The sequence below is a fragment of the Littorina saxatilis genome, linkage group LG17 (assembly GCF_037325665.1).
Source record: "Littorina saxatilis isolate snail1 linkage group LG17, US_GU_Lsax_2.0, whole genome shotgun sequence".
Taxonomy (NCBI): Eukaryota; Metazoa; Mollusca; class Gastropoda; order Littorinimorpha; family Littorinidae; genus Littorina; species Littorina saxatilis.
The window spans coordinates 10170633-10197671 of NC_090261.1; the positions used below are offsets into that span (position 1 = coordinate 10170633).

The 27039-nt window shown below is 42.5% G+C and overlaps 1 protein-coding gene across 1 annotated transcript; it reads left to right on the forward strand.

Moving 5' to 3' along the window:
• The first annotated feature begins 3684 nt into the window (after window positions 1–3684).
• LOC138951683 (nuclear valosin-containing protein-like) lies at window positions 3685–26615 on the forward strand. The gene is made up of 23 exons (XM_070323243.1): window positions 3685–3830; window positions 4346–4419; window positions 4897–4946; window positions 5344–5410; window positions 5693–5741; window positions 6516–7109; window positions 7774–7816; window positions 12298–12362; window positions 13025–13159; window positions 14557–14658; window positions 15236–15359; window positions 15718–16000; window positions 16293–16351; window positions 18125–18201; window positions 18580–18702; window positions 19042–19146; window positions 19463–19525; window positions 20235–20357; window positions 21530–21629; window positions 23126–23232; window positions 25299–25366; window positions 25620–25770; window positions 26135–26615. The coding sequence occupies exons 1-23, from the start codon at window positions 3768–3770 to the stop codon at window positions 26171–26173; spliced, it is 2664 nt and encodes an 887-aa protein (XP_070179344.1). The 5' UTR covers window positions 3685–3767; the 3' UTR covers window positions 26174–26615.
• The last annotated feature ends 424 nt before the right edge of the window (window positions 26616–27039 follow it).

Genomic DNA, 27039 nt, shown 5'->3' on the forward strand with positions numbered 1-27039 from the left:
CTGCGATAAAAGACCAGCCGAAATTGTCCCTACATTGTGGGTGACCTGTCATGACAGGCTTATTTTGGTCATGGAAATAGACAAAGGTCCCTTGGTCAACAGAAAGTGTTGTTCTGTGGGAGGTGACCTCTGATCAGAGGGGCCTCACAACACAGGTACCACTGTATCAGTACAATGCATATTTTGCCAGACACAGAATGTTTGATTGTGCTACATGTATTTATCATTCCGTATGTCTCATTGTTGATTCTCTTAATTCTGTGATCATTGTAAATTCACTTGTTGACGCAGTTCACATGCCCTGACGGTCAAGATATGAAAGGAAGAATTCATGCCCTTTACTTATTTTATACATTATTTATTTACTAATCATTCTGTTGTGAGATGCCATGTAACAGAATCTATTGATCGTGGCAGATCTCAAATAGACATGGTCGTTTGTTTTGATTTCTGTGTTCATGAGCCTTTATCAGATACATGTATACTAATCTAATGGAAGTTTAATTTTGTCCCCTTGCTTTATTTTGTTTTGTTTTGCTTTTTACTTCTATGGATTTAAACTACATTAAAAGAGCACTGCCACAATTATGTTATGAGCATTCCATGTGGATATCTTCAAAAACAAGTTTTTAACAGAATATTCTATCTCCCCCGTATGACTAGGAAGATGCTCATAAGTAATGTCTATAAGCTAGTGTTTAGCCTAGATTTGAAGTCAAAGGAAATATTTGTAAAGATTCATGTGAACAGCACTTTGAGGGTTTAATCACTGTTAACCCTTCCGCCTCCCCCCCCCCCCCCCCCCCCCCCCCCCCCCACTCATTTTGACATTCTGCCCATCCACTTGCATATATTTTCAGTATATATGTTTTTAATCTATTATGTGCACAACGACAGTTGTATTTTTGTGAACACAGTATCAAGGGAAGTACATGTATTTTCATTTGTATTTTTTTATATGAAACAGATGATGCCCGTCCATCTACACATTTTTAATGAAAATGATTTCCGTCCATTTTGATGTACTCATCCTCATATGTGGTGTGATGCACAGTGTTATATACTTATTATCCCCAGCATTATTGATAAAGGTGGTGCTCTAATTCTGTATAGGGATTCCATGTAATAGCTACCCATAATATATTGTCATGGCCTTCAAAACCCACTCCCAAATCATCACCCCATGTGCCCCGTTTCCTTTTGCGGTGTATGACACAGCAGATTAGCGGGAAATTGTGACCATGCATGTCAGTATGGCTCAACATGTACATTTATATCTGCAACATTTTTTTCAGCTCAATCTTTGATCATTACTTATTAATGTTCAAGTGTCTTGTGAAGGATTTTCATGCCATCTCTTATGATCAATTATTTTTGGCATTGTGTATTTAAATCTTATGAATGCTCAGATTATGTGTTACTGATAAGCCAACATCAGTGTCACGTTTCATAGATCAATAAAGATGATTATGAACGGTCAGTTACTACTAACTAACTAACCACACCACGATCCACTCTCGCAGTCATACAAAAAGATAGAATCAACAACAAATATGAATTTCAGATGCCTGTTTATATACGATCTCGCCACCTCCCTCAATACTTCACTTCAAGAGTTGTTTTACGTCCAAGACGTCCGTCGCGATATAACCTTGAATGGTTGAAAACGACGTTAAACAACAAATAAAGAAAGAAAGTCCAAGACGTAAAAAAGAGTAACTGACAAAAGTGCCAGTTAAAGTTTATTAAATAATAATAACACGCTGTTCTCGTGTAAAGATACGGAAAAGTAGCTGTTCTGCAAAAAGCACTGGTTTATGCAGATGTCACACCCCCACGTTGTCACCACTCAAATATAATCACAAATAGGTAACATGACTTGGTGGTGAAAGGTGCAATGACATGGTACACTTAACTTTCTGCCACAAAGTGGGCGACCCGTAAATAGTCTATCTCCACAACTGCTCCGCTGACTGTAGTGCCGGTTGGCGTGCAGCGAACAGTGGAGATATCTGGCGCCTCACCCAGCCACTGAGGTGGTCCTGTAGGTGACGTCACTGCCTGCCGGTAGATCCCTGCAGACGGCGACAGCCTCTCCGGTTACCCCCAGCACTCCCCGTAGATTACCATAAATTGGTAAAAATGGAATAGGGAGAAACAAAAAGCTGCAACAGAAAGCATCGGTGCACTAAACATGCCACGCAACCCTTCACACTCCACCTTTAAACATGTCACCTTTACATATTTAATAGAGTACGTGGACATGCACAAACGAACTTTTAAAACAACAAATCAGCTATTTTGCCTCCTTCTCTCCATATCTGCAAAAATTATATACAGATTATACTTTTAGCGTCACTAAGAGCATATTATGCGCTATCGTGGAGAGAACAACAGAGAGTATTCCATTCCACAAACATTGACTCAGCATCAGCGTTTAATAACGATTTATTACCTCAACAGCTTATGAATGTGTAGCTCTCCTTAAGCGAAACCGCTTCCGTATATGGCTTATCGTCCGTCGGCGAATTTGTAGCCAAAACCCTCATACCAAGCCTTCTGCGTACTGCACTGACGAAAGAAGCGCGTCGACCTAATTAGTCTTCCAACGTGTTGAAATCCTTCAAATCTCAGTCGAGTACGTAATACTTGACGACCTCGTCGTCCAAAAATCTTGTGCCGAAAAGGCGGTCAATTCTCCGTTGTTTTAAGAGCCCTCCTGTACAACGCAGAGCAGGCACGTTGACAAAAAATATCACCACGTGTTGAAAGCCCTATGCGAGAACCCTCGACCTTATCGCGTCAAAGCATTATGCCTAATGATCGTGTCTCCCCTAGCTGGTCAAAAACATCACGTGACTCCAGCAACCAATCAGCTATCGTCAAAAGTATAGCGCAATTTACCTTGACTTGCCAAGCCAGCAGAATTTATCACGTGAAAACCCTGTACACAATATTACACCTCGCACCCAGCCCAGGTGTGGAGGTAAAACGAGATTCTCATGCTATCCTTGTCAGCACAAAATATTTAACAGTTGTGATATAAAGCACAGGCGCTTTGCATCGCAATTTCGGAAAGGCACCCTACAGAGAGTTTCTTCCTCAATCAATGTCACAAAACCGTGACAATCAGCAAGTAACTAATAAAACATGTGAACAATTCCTGAAAAAGTATTATGTGGTCTTGAGGAGAGAGAAAAAGAGAGGAGAGAGAGTTGTTTTGTGTGTGTGTGTGTGTGATTATGTTCATGTGTGTGCGTGTGATTATTTGTGTGTATGTGTGTGTGTGATTACGTTCATGTGATTCTATGTGTGTGTGTGTGTGAAAGAAACATACATAAAATAAAATTGGCAGCGACTGGAAAAAAGCAAATCATAACAAGCGAAAAGGAAGTACAGTAATATTGAATAAGTGAGAAAAGGAGCAACCAATCATGATAATTTCAAACGAAGGTAAATCAGCTTATTGAAAACTGGTATATAAGTATCCAGAATCAACATGGTTTAAGGAAAACTACATCAGATCTTTTCATCTTAATTACAACAACAGAATAACTTTTTGTGTGACTGTGTCTGTGTGTGTCACTGTGAGAGAGAGAGAACCTGAATCACAACGACAGGTTCTATTTTGCGATCAAGTGGGTTTTTTCTGGTAGATTTCGGTAAAAAGTCATTACACTCAAACTTCCGGTAAACACAACACACGTGTGGTGTGGCTTATGGTCACAAGAGAGACGATTGCTACTACTGTGGCCTGAAAAATCAACATGAGTAACAGAGAACATAAGCCATATATATCAGACCCGAAGCTCCTTCCTCGGATCAAATCGGTAAGAGCACGGATATCAATGTGAACGATCACAAAATATTTGACCCTATTTCATTTCTGTGGTCACTTTCTCTTTCTCCAAGCGCACAGATTGCACAAGAAAAGTGGCAAGATTTGAACGGTAAACACAAAACAAACGATCAGTAGCAGTCAGATGTAGTGATTTTCATTTAAATAAAAGGCCAGCTTTGTAGAACAAAAATGTGTGTCTACCTGTCCAGGGAGAAATGTGGACAACTGAAACAGTGTGTCTCTGTCAAGTCAAGCTAATCGATCCTCCCAGTTCCAGTTTCACTTTGACTTTTTTGTAGGTTGCCGGTTGAGGTGACACTCCTTTTGTAGCCAAACATCGATGATCATTTCTGTGTTATATATGCATCTGTGCCTCATTGCAATAGCACACACACTCACATGTATGCGTGCGCGCGCACACACACAAGCAGTTGTTGCAAAAGGCCTTGTTTGTTCAAATAATTCAATCTGTCCCTTCTGTTTTCTTTGTTGTTTTGGTTCCAGTTTTTGAAAGGTAAAAGTGCTGACTCCTTCGTTCACGCAGACAGTGTGGTGCAACATCTTCAGGCCACATACAGGTACAGTATAAATATAAAGTATTTTCTTGAAAGTTGAATGGTTACTGCTCGAGGTGATCATTTATTATTTTAAACAATTTGAAAATTTCAGTGAATAGTAAAAATGAAATCTTGATTAATGGAAGAGGAACAAAAACAGAAGGCAATCACTTTTACTGCTAGGATTTTTTGTAGTGACACAACCATTGTTGTAGAGTGCGTATACAGTACATCCGATTTGCTCCCCGCCAAAAGGCTGATGTATTCCATTTTCGGGGGACTACGTGGGTTTAACTTCAAAGTTTTCCTTCTTCTAGGAGAGTTTCACTCCACTGCTAGGATTGTCATTGTTACCAAGAGGGATGAACAGTTTTTAAGCAAAGTGGTCTTTGAACTTGAGAGTTGAACAAGAGGATTTCTATTGCGTAACCTTTGTGCATTTTAAATTCCAGAATTTTCCAGAAATGTTACTGTCACTCTGACTTCCTTTTTTTCCAGTGACTACTCAAGAAAAAAGAAGAACGCATTTATTCTTACTGTATCTAAAGGTGAGTTGTGAAATCCTAAACTTGTAAGTTAGGTGTTTTTAAGTATACATATTTAGGCGAAAATAACTGCTGTGCTGTGTTCAGGATTGCCTGTAATACCCTGTTGATTTGTGTTTTACAATGAAGGGGGGGTTTAGAAGGATGTTCTTTATTAAAGGATGTTTTTTGATATAAAAAAAAGTACCTAACCTGGTTGCTGGTGTGTTTTCTTTTTATTTAGATGTATTTTACTGTGCTTGTTTATGTGACTGTTATGGATGGGATTTGTTTGATGATCTGTCTACTCTTTGCATACTGTTTGTCGTGTCAGAATTACCTGTCATACAATTTTAAGGAATACTAAAAGGCTCAGCTGTGGTGTTTGACTTATGAAGATGCTTTGCTGTTATTTGTTTAGCATTGCCTGTAGCTCAGTTAGAGGTGTTTGGACCAGAAGCTCTTACAGCAGGAAACAAAAGGCATCGGTAAGTTGTATTCTGTTCTTTTGAAATTTCATGTCGGATGCTCACATTCTGATTGCTATATTTTGTAAAAGGAATATGTACACGTACCATGAAACAACCAATGCATGTGTACAAGTTTACATTAACTTTTGTTTTAATTCTTTTATTTAAATTTCATGAGCAGTGGTAATAAGGATTTAGCTGTACGTGTTACCTAGCGCTGGATCATTGGTGGAGAACCAAAACTCAACAAAGTTTACATTGGGCTATAAAGGCATTATTATTTGTTGTTGTTATTTGCAGGCAGGACTCAAGTTCAGACTCTGATCCAGAGGACCTTGTTGTTTACGAGGTGATTCTTTTTCTTTCCTTTATTTTGCATTCTGCTTTCCTTCACTTTCTTCTTTTTTCCTTGTCTGTTTACCATCCCTCTATTGATCTCTATGTTCCTGGTGTCTGTTGATAGATGCTTTACCCCCCGCGGGTTAGGGGGAAGAATTTACCCGATGCTCCCCAGCATGTCGTAAGAGGCGACTAACGGATTCTGTTTCTCCTTTTACCCTTGTTAAGTGTTTCTTGTGTAGAATATAGTCAATGTTTGTAAAGATTTTAGTCAAGCAGTATGTAAGAAATGTTAAGTCCTTTGTACTGGAAACTTGCATTCTCCCAGTAAGGTCATATATTGTACTACGTTGCAAGCCCCTGGAGCAATTTTTTGATTTGTGCTTTTGTGAACAAGAAACAATTAACAAGTGGCTCTATCCCATCTCCCCCCCTTTCCCCGTCGCGATATAACCTTCGTGGTTGAAAACGACGTTAAACACCAAATAAAGAAAGAATGATAGATGCTTTTCTGTCTAGTTTGTTTTTGCCACTGTTTTATATTTGAGCTAGACAGTGAAATTGGTGATATGCTGTCAGTTTCATAGATTTCAGGCAGTAGACTGTCCAATTTTAAGTAAGGTTAGTTTCAGGATTGATGTGTATTGCCTGTAACTTTGTAAGATTCTGCATCACCTGTTTATTGTCTGCTTAAAAGCTGATATGATTATTTATTCAGGTATAACTCTCTTAGTGATTGCTGTTCGAGCATCCAGTCACTAACGCTTTGTCTGCTTGTTCTCAGAACACAAACTCGTTGAACATTGGCATGAGAAATCTCTACAAGAACAGTTCAGGAAAGAATCCAGCATCCCAGACACCAGATCTACCAAAGAAAGCCAAGAAGAAAAAAGCTCAACAGACGCCTGCCTTCAACAACGCAAAACAATCACAGAGCCCAGCAGCTTCCCCTAAATGGGTACTGGACCGCAGCGGTAAAAATGGAATCAGTGCTAAAGGGGAGAAAAATGACAGCGATTTAGATGCGGAATCAGAACTAGCGCATTCAGATGTGTGTGACAGTTCAGCAGACAGTAGCATGCAGAGGAAAGGAACAGCTCAGTCCAGTGTGTACGTATGTAGCTGTGGACAAACAACCAAGCTGGCTGAAGCTCAGACCTCTGTGTGTATATGTGCTTGCGGTGCGACAGTGACTCTGGAGAATGTAGACACGGACAAGTCTTCCGGTGATAGAAGTAGAACTGTGACCAACACCCGTTCAAAACGCACTGACAGAGAGATGGGTCCAAGGAAAGTGCTTCACAAAAGATCTGCGACAGCATCAGCAGACTTAGATGCAGAGGACAGACTAAACGAGAAGTTCACCACAAAGAAAGAGGTAGGTTTGGTGGCTTTTCTGGATCTGCTTGAAGAATGGTGGATAGGACATTTGAATACAGTGTACTACAGCCCGTTTAAGACCAAACAAAAATCGCAGAAAATCAGGTCTTAAACAGGAGGGAATCTTAAAATAGGGCTACATTTACAGATATTATGACCAGAAAATCATAGAAAATAGGGTCTTAAAAGGGAGGGAGTTTTAAATTGGGGGGCTGTGGTCTTAAAAGGGGGTTCCACTGTAACCTAAATAAGTGTCACTTTAGTTTATTCAGGACTTGAAAGACTTCAGGATATTGTGCAAAGCATTATTTTTTTGCGCATGTGTCGAAGTCATTTGTGGTGCAGTTTTTGTTTCAACCTTTGTTTTGTTTCTGCCTCTAGTTCAGAAAAATCATGATAGTGATCATGAAGTGGATCTTTGGCTCTGTATTACGAATTAGTCAAATGTTACATTTTTTTTAAACATGCATGAAATCTATACTACCGGATCTTTTAAACTTGTGAAAAATAGTCTTCGTTACTGTGAGTAGTTTTGTTTGTTTCTCTTGCACTCGGCATTTCTTATTTTCAGCAAAGTAAATCTTTAACTTAACTGACCCAAACTGGGATCAAAATCTTGTGTAAAATATTAATATGTCTGTGAATGTGTTTCCTGTTTGCAGAAAATGAAACAAAAGAAGGCCAAACTGTCATATGTTGATACAGGTTAGTACCGTTTCTTCATATTTATAATTAAACTACTCACTTATCGCCCCCCCCCCCCCCCCCCCCCCCCCCCCGCCCCCGGCGCAAATCAAGAGCACACGATAATCCCAAAGAAATGACACTCCTCTTTCTCTCCCTCTTATTACTTACAGTTATACTCACACACCTGCGTGCGCACACACTCACATACACCTGACACACACGCAATCACTCTCGTGCGCACATACATCACACATAGCCAAGTCATGTATTGATTTGGGCAAATAACGAGGGCAGTTTATTCAAGAGAATACCATCTGACAATGAGAGATATCATTGTGCAGTGATAAGTCCCAAATTAGAGGTACTACTCGTTATTCAGCCCAACTAAAGACAGTATACTAGGTTAGAGGTGGGAGGTTTAGGATTGTTGTGATGTTATACATGAAGGAGTTGCCTGGGCTACATGTGATCTGTAAGATGATCTTTTGTGGCAGCTGGTCTAAGTAGCCTAAGTACGCGTTGCTTTTCCAATCCCCCATCACCTTGACAATTTCCCCCGGCACACCACAACTCAACGCCCACGCGGCACCACCCCGCCGAAAGCTGTGGCTGGAGAAGTTTCCCCCAGCAACAGCGGTAGTCAAGCGCAGTTTCTTATTAAAGTCTGATCCTTTCATCGAGAAGACCTGCGCCTTGGGGTCCATCGGCCCCAACAAAGGTAACACAGCGGTCACGGCAGACACTGGACACAAGGGATGGAGTGACATTGCCGGGAGCTTAATTTCAACAGAGCGCTCTTTACGTTGAATCGTTTTGCTCCATTGGAGCGTTATTGACATGCCCGTACCCAGAATAACCACCTGGTCTCTTGTGAGCTGCTTACAAGGATCGAAGTTCCCGTTGTCCTGAAACAAGTTCGATCTCCGGAGAACTCCGAAAAAAGCACCAAACACGCAGCCCAGAACACAATATCTTGCCTACACTCAAGGTCCAGCTGGCTTTTTATTATGTGTAGTAATTCAGGGGTGATTGGGGTTGGCTTATCAGTGGCACACCCCTTGCATTTTTCGATGCCCTTAAGTGTTGTCTGGACGTACCACGAGTCCCTGAATGGGTGCGGCAAGCCGCTTTCAAGATGAAGAATGCGAATAATGTTGATGTATTGCTTGATGGAGGACAGTTTCAAACCTCGGGCTAGGTACGCTGCGTATTGCGCAACAGTCTGCTCGTTCACAGGCACTGGCATTATGTCCATCTCCCCACAGAAACGTAAATACGAGGTAAGGTGGATGCGGTAAGTCTTCCTAGTGTTATCAGAAAAGGCACTTGCTCTGTAATCCAACACTTCTGCCGTCAGTTGCGCCCCTAATGGGGGCTGCTGGTCTGAAAAACAAGGAACAACAGGGCTTGGTCAGACATATGGTCACACAGGTTGATGTCGGGGGGTCTCCCCCGGTGCCAGAATGTCAACAGACGCACTAAGTCTTCGCGCCGTCTGGGCTCATGGAGGCGGGAAATTGTGTCAGCCATGATGTTTACACTACCAGCCACATGTATCGCCGCGATTTTGCAGTTCACTTTTGCACATTCCCACGCCATTTTACGGAGCAGACTGTTCACATACTTATTAGTCGATCTGCCCTTATTAATGATAGCTTTTGCGACAGTACTATCGGTATGAATAATCACTTCTTGTCCGCACCACATCGGAGCCCATCGTGTCACTGCTTGCACCACAGCGCACACTTCTTTATAGTTAATATGTAGCTCCTTTGCTGCCTGCATGTCTTTTTCAAAGATGGTGTACTGCCAGTCACCTTGCCAAAAGGCACCCGCTGCAATATTACATGCATCTACATGAACATGCTGTTTTGCATTGTGAAAATAATATACTGTGCCGTTAAATACATGCATAAAAGAAAGCCACCATTGTACATCCTTATGAAATTCGCCAAATAGTTTCGCTTTGTGTCGCTGCTGCTGAAGGGGTTTAATCGTGTCCAGTATCCGCCGCAGAAAGAATTTTCCTCCTCTGACAGCCTGACAGGCCCAATTAAGGGACCCCGCTATGCTTTGTAGCTGAGTTTTTGTCGCGCGCTTCTTTCCTCGGATCTGGAGGAGTCGCTGCCGCAGTTGCTGCAACTTGTCACTTCCAAGTGACAGGGTGTTGTTTCGCGTGTCGATGTCGACACCGAGAAACGTGATACGTTGAGTAGGCCCCACCACCTTCTTCCAGCTAATGTTGAAACCCAGTTCCCTCAATAATCTAATTAAAGACAGTAACATGTCATTGCACTCTTGTCTGGTAGCTGCTACCAGAAGAAAATCATCAATATACGCTAACACACCTGGCATGCCTTTCCGTGCCATGCATCTGCGAATAGCTTGCGACAGGCGATGGAAGTGTGATGGCCCTACGTTGCTGCCAAAAGGCAGCCGACTGTCAAAGAGATAAGTAGGTTTCTTTTCACCTGTGAAATGCCATTTCAGCCCAGTCATACAATAATCGTCCGGACTGATGCATACTGACCGATAGGCGGACTGCAAGTCTACTTTTGCACACCAATACCCTGTCTTCGCTAGGGCGCACGCGTCAGATACGGTTTGAAATTAAGCTGACTCAGGTATAGAATAGTCGTTCATTGCCCTACCTGTGGGTTTGCTAGCGTCATGGATCAACCTGATGCTGCCATCATCCTTGGGAATCGCAGCGATAGCGCTTACCACAGTTGGTTTTCTACTAGCTACAATGTAATAACCTTTTTCTATCTGATCTAATAGCTCTTTTTCCACAGCTTTATGGTGTTCGTTCGATGACCTATGGTTTGTTTGCTCTACGTCTAGTACGCCTGCCCTACTCTCTTCTGTTACACGGAAACCGTTTCTTATGCCATCTAATAAAAAGGTTTTGTCGTGATCGCCTTCTAGCACCTCGTGCCACATTTGAGATTTAGCATTAATGGAATCACTATTTCCGAGAAATTCGCACTTATTGGAATCTAGCTGAGGGAACGGGCTGTTGAAGGTGGGGCCTACCGTTTTGTCGGCAATTCGTTGCGCTGTGTCCTAGGCTGGGGAGGTGGTAGCTGTCACTTTGTGGTCCTTGCCGGGGTGGCCCATGCCGCAGGTGTCGCAGACGTGGAGGAATCTGCAGCGGGACCCATAGGGACAGTCGCCTTTGTTGGTATACAATAAGCACACTTCCTTCCCGTTGGGTCCCGCTGGTCGCCGGGAACCGCCGCTGGCCGTCGTAGCCTTGCCGCCCTTGTTGTCTTGGACGCCATGCTGGAGCCGGTCCCGCAGGATCACCGTGGACAGGTGGGGGTTGGGGGTTCCCCACTTGAATCCGCTGGACGACTGGCGCCTTCTGTACTCGTCGTCGTACAGAAGCACCGACTGCCACAAGTATCTGGCCCCCAGCTCGCCTATCATCTCTGTGTACCGGAGGTAGGCGGTCGAGTCAAACCCGGGCTTCTCAGCACTCAACTTCGCCATGATGCGTGCGTTTGCCACAATCCAGTGGCAGGGGGAGACTTTGTCAAGTTTTGGTCTCTGGTTGAGTTTTAGGATGACACCTCCCCCGAGTGTCACCTCTTCCTCGGCCGCCATCGACCCCGGCACAAAATCCAGAATGGAAAGATAGGAGGTCTCACCTGTTGGCTGCAGTGACAAGCCGCCTAACAGTCCCTGGAGTGGTTCCACGCTTTTTTCCTCAGTCACCCGCTGGGATAGTGGCCCTCCCCCGCTTCGCTTTTGCAGGGCCGCCACTGCTACTCTCAGCGCTACGTAGTGGCCACGCTTGAGACCCAGGCCCTCCAAATCCTGGGCAGTCGCATTTCTCAGCACATTGAGGGTGTTCAACTCCTCATCCTGGAGAACTTTAACCACCGTTAAAGGCAGATCTGTTGCCCACGCTCCAAATTCGAAGTCCATATTGCAGTAAGAAATAGTTGGCATATGCCCGCTGCGCCGCGCTGGTAAGGACTGACCACAATGTGTTGCTCTCCCGTTCTTATAGACCCCCGCTGATGCATCACACGTGCAAGCCCCCCGGCAACATGGACATTGCGGCTGGGCTATTCTCCTTGACTTTCACAAGTCCTCTCTCCCCTCTCTTTCTAATTACGGGCCTAAGTGTTGATATCCTGCTTTACTACCCTCTCTTCCCTACCTGCCAACACTGATCCCTTTAGGCCTACCTCAAGTATCTAACATCCTCCTCCTCCACCCGCGGCTAATCTGTCTCGTTTAAATAGAGTTTATCTGACGCTGTCCGCTCTATCTAAACTCACACGTAAAATTCTGGTGTCTCACCCAACCTCCTTTTCATAGTATTACCACCCCAATTCCAACACACTATTTCACCACAGCCTGTGGCTAACACTACTCAAAAGCCTTGTCTTTGTGTAAGCTCTGTTGGATTAAAACAAAATTCTTTGAGGGATTTTGTGTGTGTGTGTGCTTCTTAAATACTTTCAATGTGTTTTATTTATTTCCAGATTTGGAACCCATATTATCCAGCAAAACATTCAAAGACTTTGGAGGCAATGAAAAACTGTTAGAGGTGAGTACATCTACTTTAGAATATAGTAATAGAATCTACTCTAACTATAACTGATCTAAGGCTGAAATATGTTTGTTTGTTCGTTCATGGGCTGAAACTCCCATGGCTTTTACGTGTATGACCGTTTTTACCCCGCCATTTAGGCAGCCATACGCCGCTTTCGGAGGAAGCATGCTGGGTATTTTCGTGTTTCTATAACCCACCGAACTCTGACATGGATTACAGGATCTTTTTCGTGCGTACTTGGTCTTGTGCTTGCGTGTACACACGGGGGTGTTCGGACACCGAGGAGAGTCTGCACACAAAGTTGACTCTGAGAAATAAATCTCTCGCCGAACGTGGGGACGAACTCACGCTGACAGCGGCCAACTGGATACAAATCCAGCGCGCTACCGACTGAGCTACATCCCCGCCCTGCTGAAATATGTGAGATTGACCATGAAGGATGGGAACATGGAGAGCTTGGATTTTATCAAGTCACTGTTTGCTCCATTTATATTTCACATGTTTGACCTCTTTAGGCAGCACTGTTCATTTGAGTGAACTCCCTTGTTGTTATTCTTTTGTTTTATTGATGACTGACTATGTATATGGTTCATTAGCATCATTTTTTGGGTTGCCAAGATGTTAAATAAAAATGTATATCTAATTCATTGTTGCAGGATTTATGTGATGAACTGGTTACGTTTTCTTACTCCAACTGTTGGAGACACATGGGCGGAAAACCACAGCCAGGAATCATGCTGTATGGTCCCACAGGCTCTGGGAAGGGGCTTCTTGCAGAGTGCATTGCTGGGGTAAGTTCACGATAGGATTTTTTTGGTCTGTAGTTGCACCAAAGCTGCATTTCACCTACTTGCAGGAGATAGTGGTCAATGGGAAGCAACTCCACTTTAAGCATGCCTTGAATGCAGCCGTTATCTCCCATTTACTACTCTGAGTTGGACTCCCCTCTCAATGAATACTATTCTTATGTTTATCATGTTTGAGCTTGTTTGTTTGTTTGTTTGTTTGTTTGAACATGTCCCCAAGCTACTATCAGTTTGAAGTGATAGAGAGTACCACTATTTGAACATGTCCCCAAGCTACTATCAGTTTGAAGTGATAGAGAGTACCACTATTTGAACGTGTCCCCAAGCTACTATCAGTTTGAAGTGATAGAGAGTACCACTATTTGAACATGTCCCCAAGCTACTATCAGTTTGAAGTGATAGAGAGTACCACTATTTGAACATGTCCCCAAGCTACTATCAGTTTGAAGTGATAGAGAGTACCACTATTTGAACATGTCCCCAAGCTACTATCAGTTTGAAGTGATAGAGAGTACCACTATTTGAACATGTCCCCAAGCTACTATCAGTTTGAAGTGATAGAGAGTACCACTATTTGAACATGTCCCCAAGCTACTATCAGTTTGAAGTGATAGAGAGTACCACTATTTGAACATGTCCCCAAGCTACTATCAGTTTGAAGTGATAGAGAGTACCACTATTTGAACATGTCCCCAAGCTACTATCAGTTTGAAGTGATAGAGAGTACCACTATTTGAACATGTCCCCAAGCTACTATCAGTTTGAAGTGATAGAGAGTACCACTATTTGAACATGTCCCCAAGCTACTATCAGTTTGAAGTGATAGAGAGTACCACTATTTGAACATGTCCCCAAGCTACTATCAGTTTGAAGTGATAGAGAGTACCACTATTTGAACGAGAATGCCAAACAAGAAGGGAGGAAGAGTACATTTACTTGAACAAGAATTTGTCTTCTTGAAGGGATCTAGAGATCATTTGTGACCCTCCACCACGAAATGAATCGCATGTCACCTCGCGCGGTTCTGCGCTAGGCTTAATATAAGTCCAGGGGGACTGTGGTAAAAGTGTGAGGGTCACCTTAGTCACAGGCTTATAACTCGAAAAGTTTTCGCTCTTTTCTAAAACGGTTTTTACCACTGGATAGAGCATAAAACACTCTTTAGGAAAATGTAAAAATATTAAAATCATGCAAAGATGACATGCGACTAATCTCGTGGTGGAGGGTCACATTTACTTGAGAAGAATGTCAAATTACAAAGATTGAGATACATTTTTGGTATGATTTTAAAATGTTAAAGCATGCAAACAGGTGGTACTACTAAAGCTAGCACAATTTTAGTTAATTGTTGTGTTCATGTGTGTGTGTTTGTTCTTGTTTAGCATGTGCAAGTGCCGCTGCTGAAGCCATCAGTGACAACACTGACCTCTGGCGTTTCTGGAGAATCGGAGCAAAGAATCAGAGACCTTTTTGACCAGGCAGCTGTAAGTCTTTCGGTTTACATTTGCACTCATCCTCACTGGTTCACTCATCCTCACTGGTTCACTCATCCTCACTGGTTCACTCATCCTCACTGGTTCACTCATCCTCACTGGTTCACTCATCCTCACTGGTTCACTCATCCTCACTGGTTCACTCATCCTCACTGGTTCACTCATCCTCACTGGTTCACCTTTCCTGTGTTTGTTTGCCTTCTCTCTTTCTCAATAGTTTTGTATACATGAGTCAGAACTTCGTCTTGTCTTGTACATGGTGATACGTACAGGTTAGGAAATCCACTAATTTACGCTTGATGTATCATTTTATGTTTTGGGGAGAGATGCACTGTATCACAAGCAGATGCATTTTTTTGTAGTCATTTTTCTACCGTGTTCTAATGTGTGACTGTTTCATTCACATTGTTCTCTGTACATAGCTGAGATTTGATAAATTACTACCAGCAGAGCTGAGTCTGACACATCCTTTAACTGCTAAGGTATTTACTGGTATTGCTTGATTTTACTATTAGTATTATGATTTTGAAATATTTTAAAAATCAATGCAACCTTTTTTTTCGAACAGACCCATGCCCCGTGTGTCCTGTTCCTGGACAACATCCAGACCATCGCCCCCAGACAGGACGCTCCTGGGGCCTCCAAAGACATGGTCAACAGAATGATCACACAGCTCTGTGAATGCATTGATGGTATGCTTCCATTCTCAACAGACTGTAAAACTCACAACTCACAATATTCTGAACATGATAGTTGAGGTAATCTTGAACTCAACTTTGATTTACGCTACAGAAAACATTGAGATTTCCCAACTGGAAAGGCAAGTTTTTCATTGAAAAGGAAAAAAGTAATCTTGACATCCCAAGTTCAGTCTTTTACAAAAAAAACCATCCTTTACTTCTTTTCCTCTTTTGTTCAAGAAACCAAGTGATTTTTATCCCCATGGTTTCTTCTGATGAGTGACTAGCTAAAATATTATGCTGATTTTCTGTGTCTGCTGGATCTCTGAATTTGCATTAAGTTTGCATTTAAATGTCAAATCTTTTTCAGAATTGCGAAAAAGACCAGAAGACATCTTGCTGGTGGCATCAACCAATCAGATTGACACCATCCATGAGAGCCTGAGAATTCCCGGTCGATTCTCAGAAAAGCAGCTTCATATTCCAGACGAAAAGGCGAGGGAGTCCATCCTAGAAAAGCTGTGTGAAAACCTTACTCTGGCTCCAGGACTGAATTTGAAAACTTTGGCCAAGTTGACGCCTGGATTTGTGGCAGGGGACCTACACAAGTATGTCACCGATGCTGGGGCATACAGGCTAAAAAGACTTGTCAGGTAATGTTTGAACATTGGTTTCGTCTGAATGTGTGCTTGTTTGGGGTTCAAAGATTAGGGCTCAGTAAGATAAAAGCGTCAATTGCTTTTTTTTTCTTTTTAAAGCTTTGAGTCACCATTTTAAAGTGAAGAAGTTAAAAATGTAGGAGAATATGGAGTGAATGTTTGACTAAGGTTTGACCTGTCTGTAGTAAGCAAAACTGTTATCCGGGTACATGTGTTGATAAAACTGGGATTGCTACTTTATTCATGGTTTTTCCTTTTGTTTATTCTTCATTTTTTGTGTCTGTAGCCACTATGACGGTCCAAGGAGCTTGCAAGAGAAACTGTCCGGTTGTTGTCAACCTCCTGGTGAGTTCCCTTGTTTTAAGGGGAAGAGGGGCTAACAAAATGATTTATCTACAGCAGTCCCTCTCATGAACGGACACCCTTGGGCCATAGCAAAACTGTCCGTACATTGCAGGTGTCCGGTCACGGGAGGGGTGACCACACCACCCCCTCCCCCATACACACACAGAGACACACAAACAACAGCATTGAGTCTATGCTAATCACTTCTTGTGGCTGCTAAACAATAAACTCCTAATACTTCTTTAAACGTTCTGTAAAAATGATTTGTATGAAAAGTGTTGAAAAGAAGAGATAAAATAAATCCTCAAGGCAGTGAACACACTCACCATGCACTGACATACGAAAGCAGCCACACAAACACAGCACAGAGGAGCGTGTGCAGATGCCTTGCAAGAATAAGCTTGAAGACCAGTTTGAATAAATAGCAGCAGATAGAGCTGCATGTCATAATCATGTAATTTATTTTCATCTTGTCTGGCTTTATTGACTGCATGCCGATCATGTGGCATGGCAGTGACTTTTCACTCTTCAGTCGGAAATACACTGTACATAACACAGCTCTCACTCTCCCTCACTAAATGCCTACCCCAAGCCGTGACAACTGATGCTTGGAAATTGTGTGGAAGAGTACACCTCTCTATTTCTCTCCAATGCTCTTCCTGCTGACATGCAGTGACACCGGACACCCCACCGGCACCGAGTTTAGCCAGCTACCCCTCCACCCCCCCCCCCCTCCCTCTCTCAGCCATGTACTGTTTGGGGCTGTGGCCAGAGAGGTCAGCTCCAACTGTTCATTCAGAGCAAAACCAGTTGACTGTGTCGTAACTTTTGACAAAGCAAGACAACTGAAGGGTTCACAGATTAGGCAACCGACTCACTGGTCAAGGCTGAGGGGAAACAAGAGTATCTTGTCAATGAAAGAGGTTACACACAGACACACGATGCTGAGAACTGTGGCCGGGTTTTCACTCTCTTTCGCTCAGGACCTTCATCGACTGTGGTTTCTGTTGATTACGTCCAACAGACAAGAATAAAGAGCACAGTGCAGTTTCATGTTGGCATCTTCGCATACATGTACTCCACTCCTGACCAAAACTACCCCCCTTTCTGATGGGTACACGTGCACTCAAGTTATCAGTGATTGTCATCACGCCGCGGCTGTGATCTTTGTACCAAGAGCCGGACTGCTCTGTTATCGATTTTGTTGTGGTGAAAATTTGACGATGGTCTGTCCGTACATTGGAGGTATGACCTGCTGTTGGGACCGAAAATGAGTGTCCGCGTCCACGTTTTGCAGGTGTCCGTTTAAGGGGGGGCAAATATAGAAGGAAAACACTCCGTGCCGAGCAAATGTGTCCGTACATGTCAGGTGTCCGCTCACGCCGGGGGCCGTACATTGCAGGGACTGCTGTATCTTCATGCATGATCAGAGTGTATTTTATTGATCTAAATAAAAGGTTTTAAAGCTGACTGGTGTGTTTCGTTGCTCATAGTCATAGTTTCAAACATCTTTTATCAGATCCAAATTAGTTACAAAGTTGAGGCCAATTAAGTCTCAGGAAACATGAATACACGCATGCAGAAAAAAAAAAAATATGGGTAGCGCCGTATGTATGGCAGCTCGCTTTCCCCGGGGAGAAAGCAGCCCGAATTTCCATGAGGGTAACCTCACTGGACTGTAAATCTTATCCAATCCAATCCAATCCAAATTGATGGTTTTACAGCAGATTATGCTTTGTTTAATGATAAACTACATGTTATCCAATTTTTCAGCCCATTTGAGAGGAAATGACATTGAATTCACAGAGGAAGACCAAAAGCTGCTGCTGGTAACAGAAGAGGACTTTCAGGTGAGATTGGACTGTTATGCAGCTCAGATACACACCACGCATTGAGGCAAAGAGATCTTTCTTTATTTGGTGTTTAACGTCGTTTTCAACCACGAAGGTTATATCGCGACGGGAGGCAAAGAGATTGTCTTGTGTTCTGACCACTTTTATCTTCTCTCCCCTCCCCTCCCCCCCCCCCCCTTTTCCAGCAACCCATTCATTTGGTGGTCAGTTGATAGACATTAAGTCAAGCAGATATTTGTTTTATTTAAAACAGATTCTAACTTTGAAATCCCATGAGCATGGATTTTGTAAATGAAAACATTTTGTGATGGTAGAGGCATTCTGCAGCTTTTTTGCAACACATTCACTACAACAACTTGATGATGTAAATTTCAGGCAGCACTGAAGAAAGCTGACCCTGCTGCAATGAGAGAAGGATTTGGAATAGTGCCTGACACAACGTGGGCTGACGTTGGAGGCCTGAAACACGTACAGGACCAGCTAGACGACAGTGTGCTGGTGAGCTTACTTCTTTTCATTGTTAGCCGTCTTATTCCTTAATCTTCGGCTGTTTCGTAATGCAAAATGATCTATGATACTACAGTGAATTTCTTTCTAATTTTGTTGTGGACACTGTGGCAACTTCAGGGCCCAAAACCATCCAAAAGTTTGAATGCTGTGTGCAACTCTTCCAAGCTCTATTTAATGTTAACAAACATAGCTTAGTAAAATTGCTTAGTAAATTTTTTTTGTTAAAAACATGCCATTTGAATCTTTTTCTTGATATATATTTTCTTAGAAGACTGTTGTTGTTCCAAAAACACTTTTAGATGGCCAATGATTGTTTCTTTTTTCCAGCTATGGATCAAGCACCCCGAGTTAGCCAGGGGATACAACATGCCAACCAACTCTGGAACAATTTTAGTTGGACCACCTGGTTGTGGAAAAACCATGATCGCTAAGGTCAGTATGATCTGATTTAATTTTTTTGATTGTACAATTACATGTATGTATGTAAGTGTTTGCTACTGTTTTTGTACAGTGGTAGTATTTGAAATGTATCAATTAGAATTAACCAGATGTTCATTTATCAGTCTTTCTATATCATGGTGCTTACATTGATAATGTATCTTTTAGAATTAGAAATGTTTTTATTCTGAACAAGGAAACCAAGTGTATGTGTGTTTTCTAGAAAAATATCATGTGCCAGAGGAGCAGTGTTTGTGAGTTTTCAATAGACAAGAAGTCGTCAATATTCTGTCTTGTTCTCTGTTTGCAGGCCATGGCCAATGAAGCTGGACTCAACTTCATCCTCATCAGTGGACCCTCTCTGCTGGACAAGGTTTGTAGAGCTTAAAGTTGTTATCATTTTGACGGGCGCAGTGGTGTGGTGGTAAAACGTCGGCCTCCTTATCGGGAGGTCGTGAGTTCGAATCCCAGTCGCTGCCGCCTGGTGGGTTAAGAGTGGAGATTTTTCCGATCTCCCAGGTCAACTTATGTGCAGACCTGCTGGTGACTCAACCCCCTTCGTGTGTACACGCAAGCACAAGACCAAGTGTGCACGGAAAAGATCCTGTAATCCATGTCAGAGTTCGGTGGGTTGTAGAAACACGAAAATACCCAGCATTCCTCCCCCGAAATCAGCGTATGCTGTCTTAATGGTGGGGTAAAAACGGACTTGCACATAAAAATCCACTGGTGCTAAAAACATGAGTGAACGTGGGAGTCTAATCCACTGGTGCTAAAAACATGAGTGAACGTGGGAGTCTAAGCCCATGAATGAAGAAGAAGAAGAAGTTATCATTTTGTATAGAATGGATTCTTTGAATAATTCTGCCAGACCATTCCCTGTAGAATTACATATTGCATCTCAAGCATCTCTGTGTTCATCTTTTGTACCGGCATTGTGCCGTTTAGGTGTTAAATCTAACTGTCGCTCAACATGCTGTTGTTCACTCACAACTTATCTAGTTTCATGCAATGTTTGATCTTAAAAAATAGAATATGATGAAAAAATTACTGTAGTTTTTATGAACTTTTGTGATTTGCAGTATGTGGGTGAGAGTGAGAGATCGCTGAGGAGAGTGTTTGAAAAGGCTCAGATGTGTGCTCCCTGCCTGATCTTCTTTGATGAAATGGACGCCTTGTGTGCGGACAGAAACAGCAAGGAGGGGGTAAGCAATCAAGTTGCATTAAGAGCATACTCAAGACAACTCCATGTTACTACAATTCTTGATGGTCCAAAGCATAGTTTGTATTCTAATTTCAAATAAACTTGAAGCCTGCTTTGAAATTTGTGCTCTCTACTTTGGTAATTTCTTGGCATCTATTTATATAATTTTCTGCTGGAAATTATGTGTCACTTTTTACCAGGTTCTTTCTGCTGATGTGTGACATACTTGTGTGTTCTGTTCAGTTTTTGACTCACATGCGAAGCAAAAGTGAGTCTATGTACTCACCCGAGTCGTCCGTCCGTCCGTCCCCCCCGTCCGTCCGGACGTCCGTCCGGAAAACTTTAACGTTGGATATTTCTTGGACACTATTCAGTCTATCAGTACCAAATTTGGCAAGATGGTGTATGATGACAAGGCCCCAAAAAACATACATAGCATCTTGACCTTGCTTCAAGGTCAAGGTCGCAGGGGCCATAAATGTTGTCTAAAAAACATATTTTTCACATTTTTCACATTTTCTCTGAAGTTTTTGAGATTCAATACCTCACCTATATATGATATATAGGGCAAAGTAAGCCCCATCTTTTGATACCAGTTTGGTTTACCTTGCTTCAAGGTCAAGGTCACAGGAGCTCTTCAAAGTTGGATTGCATACATATTTTGAAGTGACCCTGAACTATGGAAGATAACTGTTTCAAACTTAAAAATTATGTGGGGCACATGTTATGCTTTCATCATGAGACACATTTGGTCACATATGATCAAGGTCACTTTGACCCTTATGAAATGTGACCAAAATAAGGTAGTGAACCACTAAAAGTGACCATATCTCATGGTAGAAAGAGCCAATAAGCATCATTGTACTTCCTATGTCTTGAATTAACAGCTTTGTGTTGCATGACCTTGGATGTATTTTGGTAGGAAAAATGTGTAAAGCAGTTCTTAGTGTATGATGTCATTGCTAGGTTTAGTTATTTGACCTTGACCCTGAAGGTCAAGGTCATGTCAAGGTCAAGCATGTGAGTCGTATGGGCTTTGCCCTTCTTGTTCAGTTGTGAAATGGAAGTTCATTACACTTTGTCTTGTTTTGTGCTTACAGGCCATGATTGTAATCACTAATGTAGTCCGACTTTGAAAATTGTGTCATCTTGAGTTTGGTTTGGGGTTTTCAGGGGACCGTGGCCAAATCTCTGACCAATCAGCTTCTGGCGCTGATGGATGGGTGTGGAGAGCGGAACCAGGTGTACGTCATGGGGGCTACCAACAACTTAGGTAGGTGATAGTTTTTTCTCGTACACTGGACCTCCCTTTTAAGCTAAGACCCCCCGATTGAAGACTCCCTCCAGGGGCAGGGATGTAGCTCAGTCGGTAGCGCGCTGGATTTGTATCCAGTTGGGCGCTGTCAGCGTGAGTTCGTCACCACGTTCGGCGAGAGATTTATTTCTCAGAGTCAACTTTGTGTGCAGACTCTCCTCGGTGTCCGAACACCCCCGTGTGTACACGCAAGCACAAGACCAAGTGCGCACGAAAAAGATCCTGTAATCCATGTCAGAGTTCGGTGGGTTATAGAAACACGAAAATACCCAGCATGCTTCCTCCGAAAACGGCGTATGGCTGCCTAAATGGCGGGGTAAAAAAACGGTCATACACGTAAAATTCCACTCGTGCAAAAAACACAAGTGTACGTGGGAGTTTCAGCCCTCGAACGCAGAAGAAGAAGAAGAAGACTCCCTCCCTGGTAAGACCCTATTTTCTCACATTTTCTATTCGTAACCTGTGCAAATGTACCCCCATGTTAAGACTTCCCCCTGTTTAAAACCTGATTTTCTGGGATTTTACGAATACGAATACTTTATTATCTCATACAGAGAAATTTCAGTGTGGTGCACATTAAAAGACAAAACAAATAATAAGACAACAGATAAAAATACCATACGAAGCATACTACACTCGCGCACGCATATGTACACTAACAGGAATAGTAACATGATTCCAAATAGGTAAATTGCCGTCAGCTTTAGCTAAAAGTTTACCGCTAAAAACTATCATTATCACAGGACATTTGTGGAGTTGTTGAAAGGGGGGTTCCACTGTATCATCAGCATATTTAATCTGTACCGACATGTTTAAGACACGAAAAAGACTTCCTTTCTTCTTCTTCTTCTTCTTCGTACGTGGGCTGAAACTCCCACGTACACTCGTGTTTTTTGCACGAGTGGAATTTTACGTGTATGACCGTTTCTTACCCCGCCATTTAGGCAGCCATACGCCGTTTTCGGAGGAAGCACGCTGGGTACTTTTGTGTTTCTATAACCCACCGAACTCTGACATGGATTACAGGATCTTTTTCGTGCGCACTTGGTCTTGTGCTTGCGTGTACACACGGGGGGTGTTCGGACACCGAGGAGAGTCTGCACACAAAGTTGACTCCGAGAAATAAATCTCTCGCCGAACGTGGGGACGAACTCACGCTGACAGCGGCCAACTGGATTCAAATCCAGCTCGCTACCGATCCCCGCCCAAGACTTCCCTTATTCAGCGGGCAGTTCTGAATAAATTGTGAAACCAAGAAAATGTGACCCATGTCACCTGAAACCTTTCCTCTGAAAATGTTTAGGAATGAAAGAGGCTTCTCTTATACAGGACGTGAGCCTTGATTGATTGTGAAACCAGGAAAATATGAACTGTTACATGATTAATCTTTTTTAAGATGAATATATATGTGTAGAGTTTTCCCGTTTTCATTGATAATGTTTTGTTCTTCACAGAGAAAATCGACTCTGCTCTGATGAGACCTGGGAGATTTGGTTCAAAGATTTTCATTGGACTACCAAATGAAGAAAGCCGCCTCGACATTTTGAAGAAAGTGACAAAGGTATGAAAGTTTATCTCTGTGTAAGATACTTTGTTTATGTCACAGAAGAATGAAGGGTTCGGGTAACCTTAGGGTTGGGTTGGGTGACTGAATGTAACTGAATGTATACTGAAGCTTATTTTGCACTTGAATATGTGGGTCAGTGAAGTTTCAACCTACTTTATATGGTATTTTTGTTGTGCTCTGATGCTTCTATATATATATACGACTTGTGTCTGTCTGTGTGTCTGTGTGTCTGTCTGTGTATCTGTCTGTCTGTCTGTGTATCTGTGTGTGTGTCTGTGTATCTGTGTCTTCGCGATGCACGGCCAAAGTTCTCGATGGATCTGCTTCAAATTTGGTGGGCTTATTCATAGAGACCCCGGACACAACCTCATCGATGAGATATTTCAACACGTGCTCTCAGCGCGCAGCGCTGAACCGATTTTGGTTCCACCTCAGCTATTTTGGTTCCACCTCAGCTACCCGGGCCCCCATACCGACACACCATAGCCGCTACACCACATCACAACGCCAAAGTTCTCGGTGGATCTTTTTCAAATTTGGACACCGTATTCAGCTACACCCCGGACACAATATCATCGATGAGATATTTCAACACGTGCTCTCAGCGCGCAGCGCTGAACTGATTTTGGTTTTTGTGTTCATTTCACCATTATAAGTAACTCTTCCTTATCTTCTCCAGTGTTTGGCGTTTATCTCCCTTCCTTCGTGTGGCTTTCCCGTTTGTAAGATACTACTATTTTTAGAATGTCACTGCGCTGTCCACTGCGCTGTCCACAACGCTTCCCTTGCACCCGTAAGTTGTTCTTACTGTCAAAGTGAAAAGGTCGAATCAATTTATAGCCACGCGAAAAATACACTCTCTCCTATCTCTATATATTTATAGATACAGATATGCATATATATATACGGCTTCTCTGTGTGTGTGTGTGTTTGTGTGTGTGTGTGGGCAAAAACCTGTGTATTGTAGAGTTCTGTTTGTGATGTGGTCTAGCGGCTTTTGTCTGTGTATGTTCTGGCATTTGAGAAGCCACAGCAGATAATATAGGGCTAAGAAATAAGCTCTAAAATTCTCAATCCCGTTTGACAGGACTTCGCCTTCAAAGGTGATTGTGGTGAACCGCCACGCTGTCTGTCTCTGTCTCGCGCCGTTCACCCCAAATTCCCGTTTCTGAGTTACTATTTTTAGAATGTCACTGCGCTGTCCAGAACGCTTCCCTTGCACCCGTAAGTTGTTCTTACTGTCAAAGTGAAAAGGTCGAATCAATTTATAGCCACACGAAAAATACACTCTCACCTATCTCTATATATTTATAGATATAGATATACATATATATATATACGGCTTCTCTGTGTGTGTGTTTGTGTGTGTGTGTGTGGGCAAAAACCTGTGGATTGTAGAGTTCTGTTTGTGATGGGGTCTAGCGGCTTTTGTCTGTCTGTATGTTCTGGCATTTGAAAAGCCACAACAGATAATATAGGGCTAAGAAATAAGCTCTAAAATTCTCAATCCCGTTTGACAGGACTTCGCCTGCAAAGGTGATTATGATGAACCGTCACGCTGTCTGTCTCTGTCTCGCGATTCACCCCGGCGAAGCCGGGTATTCCTCTAGTCTATCTATATATATATACACGACTTGTGTCTGTCTGTCTGTCTGTCTGTGTGTGTGTGTGTGTGTGTGTGTGTCCGCGATGCACGGCCAAAGTTCTCGGTGGATCTTTTTTAAATTTGGAGACCGTATTCAGCTACATTCCGGACACAACCTCATCGATGAGATATTTCAACACGTGCTCTCAGCGCACAGCGCTGAACCGATTTTGGTTTTTCTCTGGATCCATTCCCAGTAACTCTTCCTTATCTTCTTCAGTGTTTTCAGCCGTGATTATCTCCCTTCCTCCGTGCGGTGCGCCGGCTTTGCCGGCGTACACGGCGCAGCCGTACCCGGCGAAGCGGGTATTCATCTAGTACAACATATACTTCATATACAACATTATACAAGTTTTCTCTTATAGTTCAAATAATTTTTACCATGTATGACCTGTGTTTTGTTTCTGATTCTCAGGATGGAACATTGCCGAAGTTGGTGTCTTGTGATCTGAACAATTTGGCTCAACTGACTGATGGGTTCTCGTAAGTTTTGTTTTATGCTCTTTAACACCACTGTGTGAACATTCTGGTTTCACACCTGAAACTTAGAAAGACCCTTTCTCTCTGTGTCACCTGCACACTCACACACACACACACATAACACACACATAACACACACACACACCTATGTAAACGTGATAGACTAAAACACGCATCCATCTCTCGCTTTGCCTGAAACTTCAAAATCCCCATTGCTTTCTTTTGCGCAGAATAAAACGTTGATCTTTTGTACCAGGGGTGCTGACCTGAAGGAGCTGGTTACCCTTGCCTGTCAGCTGGCCATCCAGGAGAGGAAGGGAAAAGATGATACATGTATTGATCATGTACTGACAGGCCAACACTTCACAGAGGTTTTGAAAAAGTTCAACCCTTCAGTCAAGAAAAGGGTACGGAGTGATCATTATGATTTTTTTTGTTATTGTTTTTTTTGTTTTTTAAAGATTCTGATTGATATTGTATTTGGAAAACAAATGAGCACTGGTTTTATGTCAGAAAACACAAATGCGAACATTTTGTGTGTGTGTGTGTGTGTGTGTGTGTGTGTGTGTGTTAATGTTCTGAGATCCCTCTTTTCTCTCAAAAGTTCAGTAATGTTGAACTCAAGAAATATTTGATAACTTTTGTTTTGATAGTGTACACCTTGCTAGATTTATCACCTAAGTAAGCCAAGGCTGGTGAGAGTTATCAGGTCTAACCTTCTTACTCGAAACATGCAGGAGAAATAATCTTTTTGGTTTTGTTTTTTTGCAGGAGGTGGCAAGGTATGAACGTGTGGCCCAGCAGTTGTGAGCCTTACTCATACTGACTTACAAACATTGTAATAGCCTCCAGACAAGATCAACATCAAGTACCTCCATACCACGGCGCATATGACTGTTATATGGAAAGTACTGTTACAACCAAAGGAAACAATATGTGTGTGCAAGTCTGTGGACTGATGCAGCAGTTTTATGTGTTAACAGTAGGTATCAGTGTTAGTGGTACATTTGTATAGCCTGTTTTTATCTCAAGTTGTCACAAGGAGTGAATGGTTAGAAAAGTAAGCTTGAAAAAAAATGACAGGGAATTTGAAGTCTGCAGTGATTACGTACATTACTTACAGTTGTATGTGAAGTAAGCATGAAAGAATAAGTGTGCGTATGTGCGCGCCCGTGTGTGAGTGTGTGTGTGTGAGAGAGACAGAGATAACAGTGCTACCATTTGCAAGTTTTGATTAAATATCAACATTGAATTTTGCTTGTTTTGTAAGTCTTGTGTCTTGTGGCATGATTGCTTTGCAAAGGTTCAAGTGTCTTGACAGTATGAGTGCAAATCATTTCTTGGATTCTGAATAGGACAGTTCAAAACACACCCACATCTAAGTAAAAATTAATAATACCTGTTATAACATATGAAAACATACACACACATTCATGCGCACACACACACTTGCACATACACAATTTTACTATTAGATGCTTGTGAATGTGGTTAAACACGCATGCTGAGTTACACACAGGCACACATACACACAGCCCCAAACACACACACACTCCCCTGCGCTATCAGGTGCTAGTATACTTTCTCAATGTGGTTATGTAGGCAGCAGTCGCGCACACAGACATCCACACTGAAGACGCACACCAACACACACGCACATGAACACACACACAGGT

What these genes read in the sequence shown, in the direction of transcription:
- LOC138951683 (XM_070323243.1), top strand. Translation starts at nt 3,768, where the DNA reads ATGAGTAACAGAGAACATAAGCCATATATATCAGACCCGAAGCTCCTT. An exon ending in GCAGGAAACAAAAGGCATCG is followed by an intron (nt 5,411 to 5,692) that starts GTAAGTTGTATT and finishes TGTTATTTGCAG; the next exon opens with GCAGGACTCAAGTTCAGACT. An exon ending in AGTTCACCACAAAGAAAGAG is followed by an intron (nt 7,110 to 7,773) that starts GTAGGTTTGGTG and finishes TCCTGTTTGCAG; the next exon opens with AAAATGAAACAAAAGAAGGC.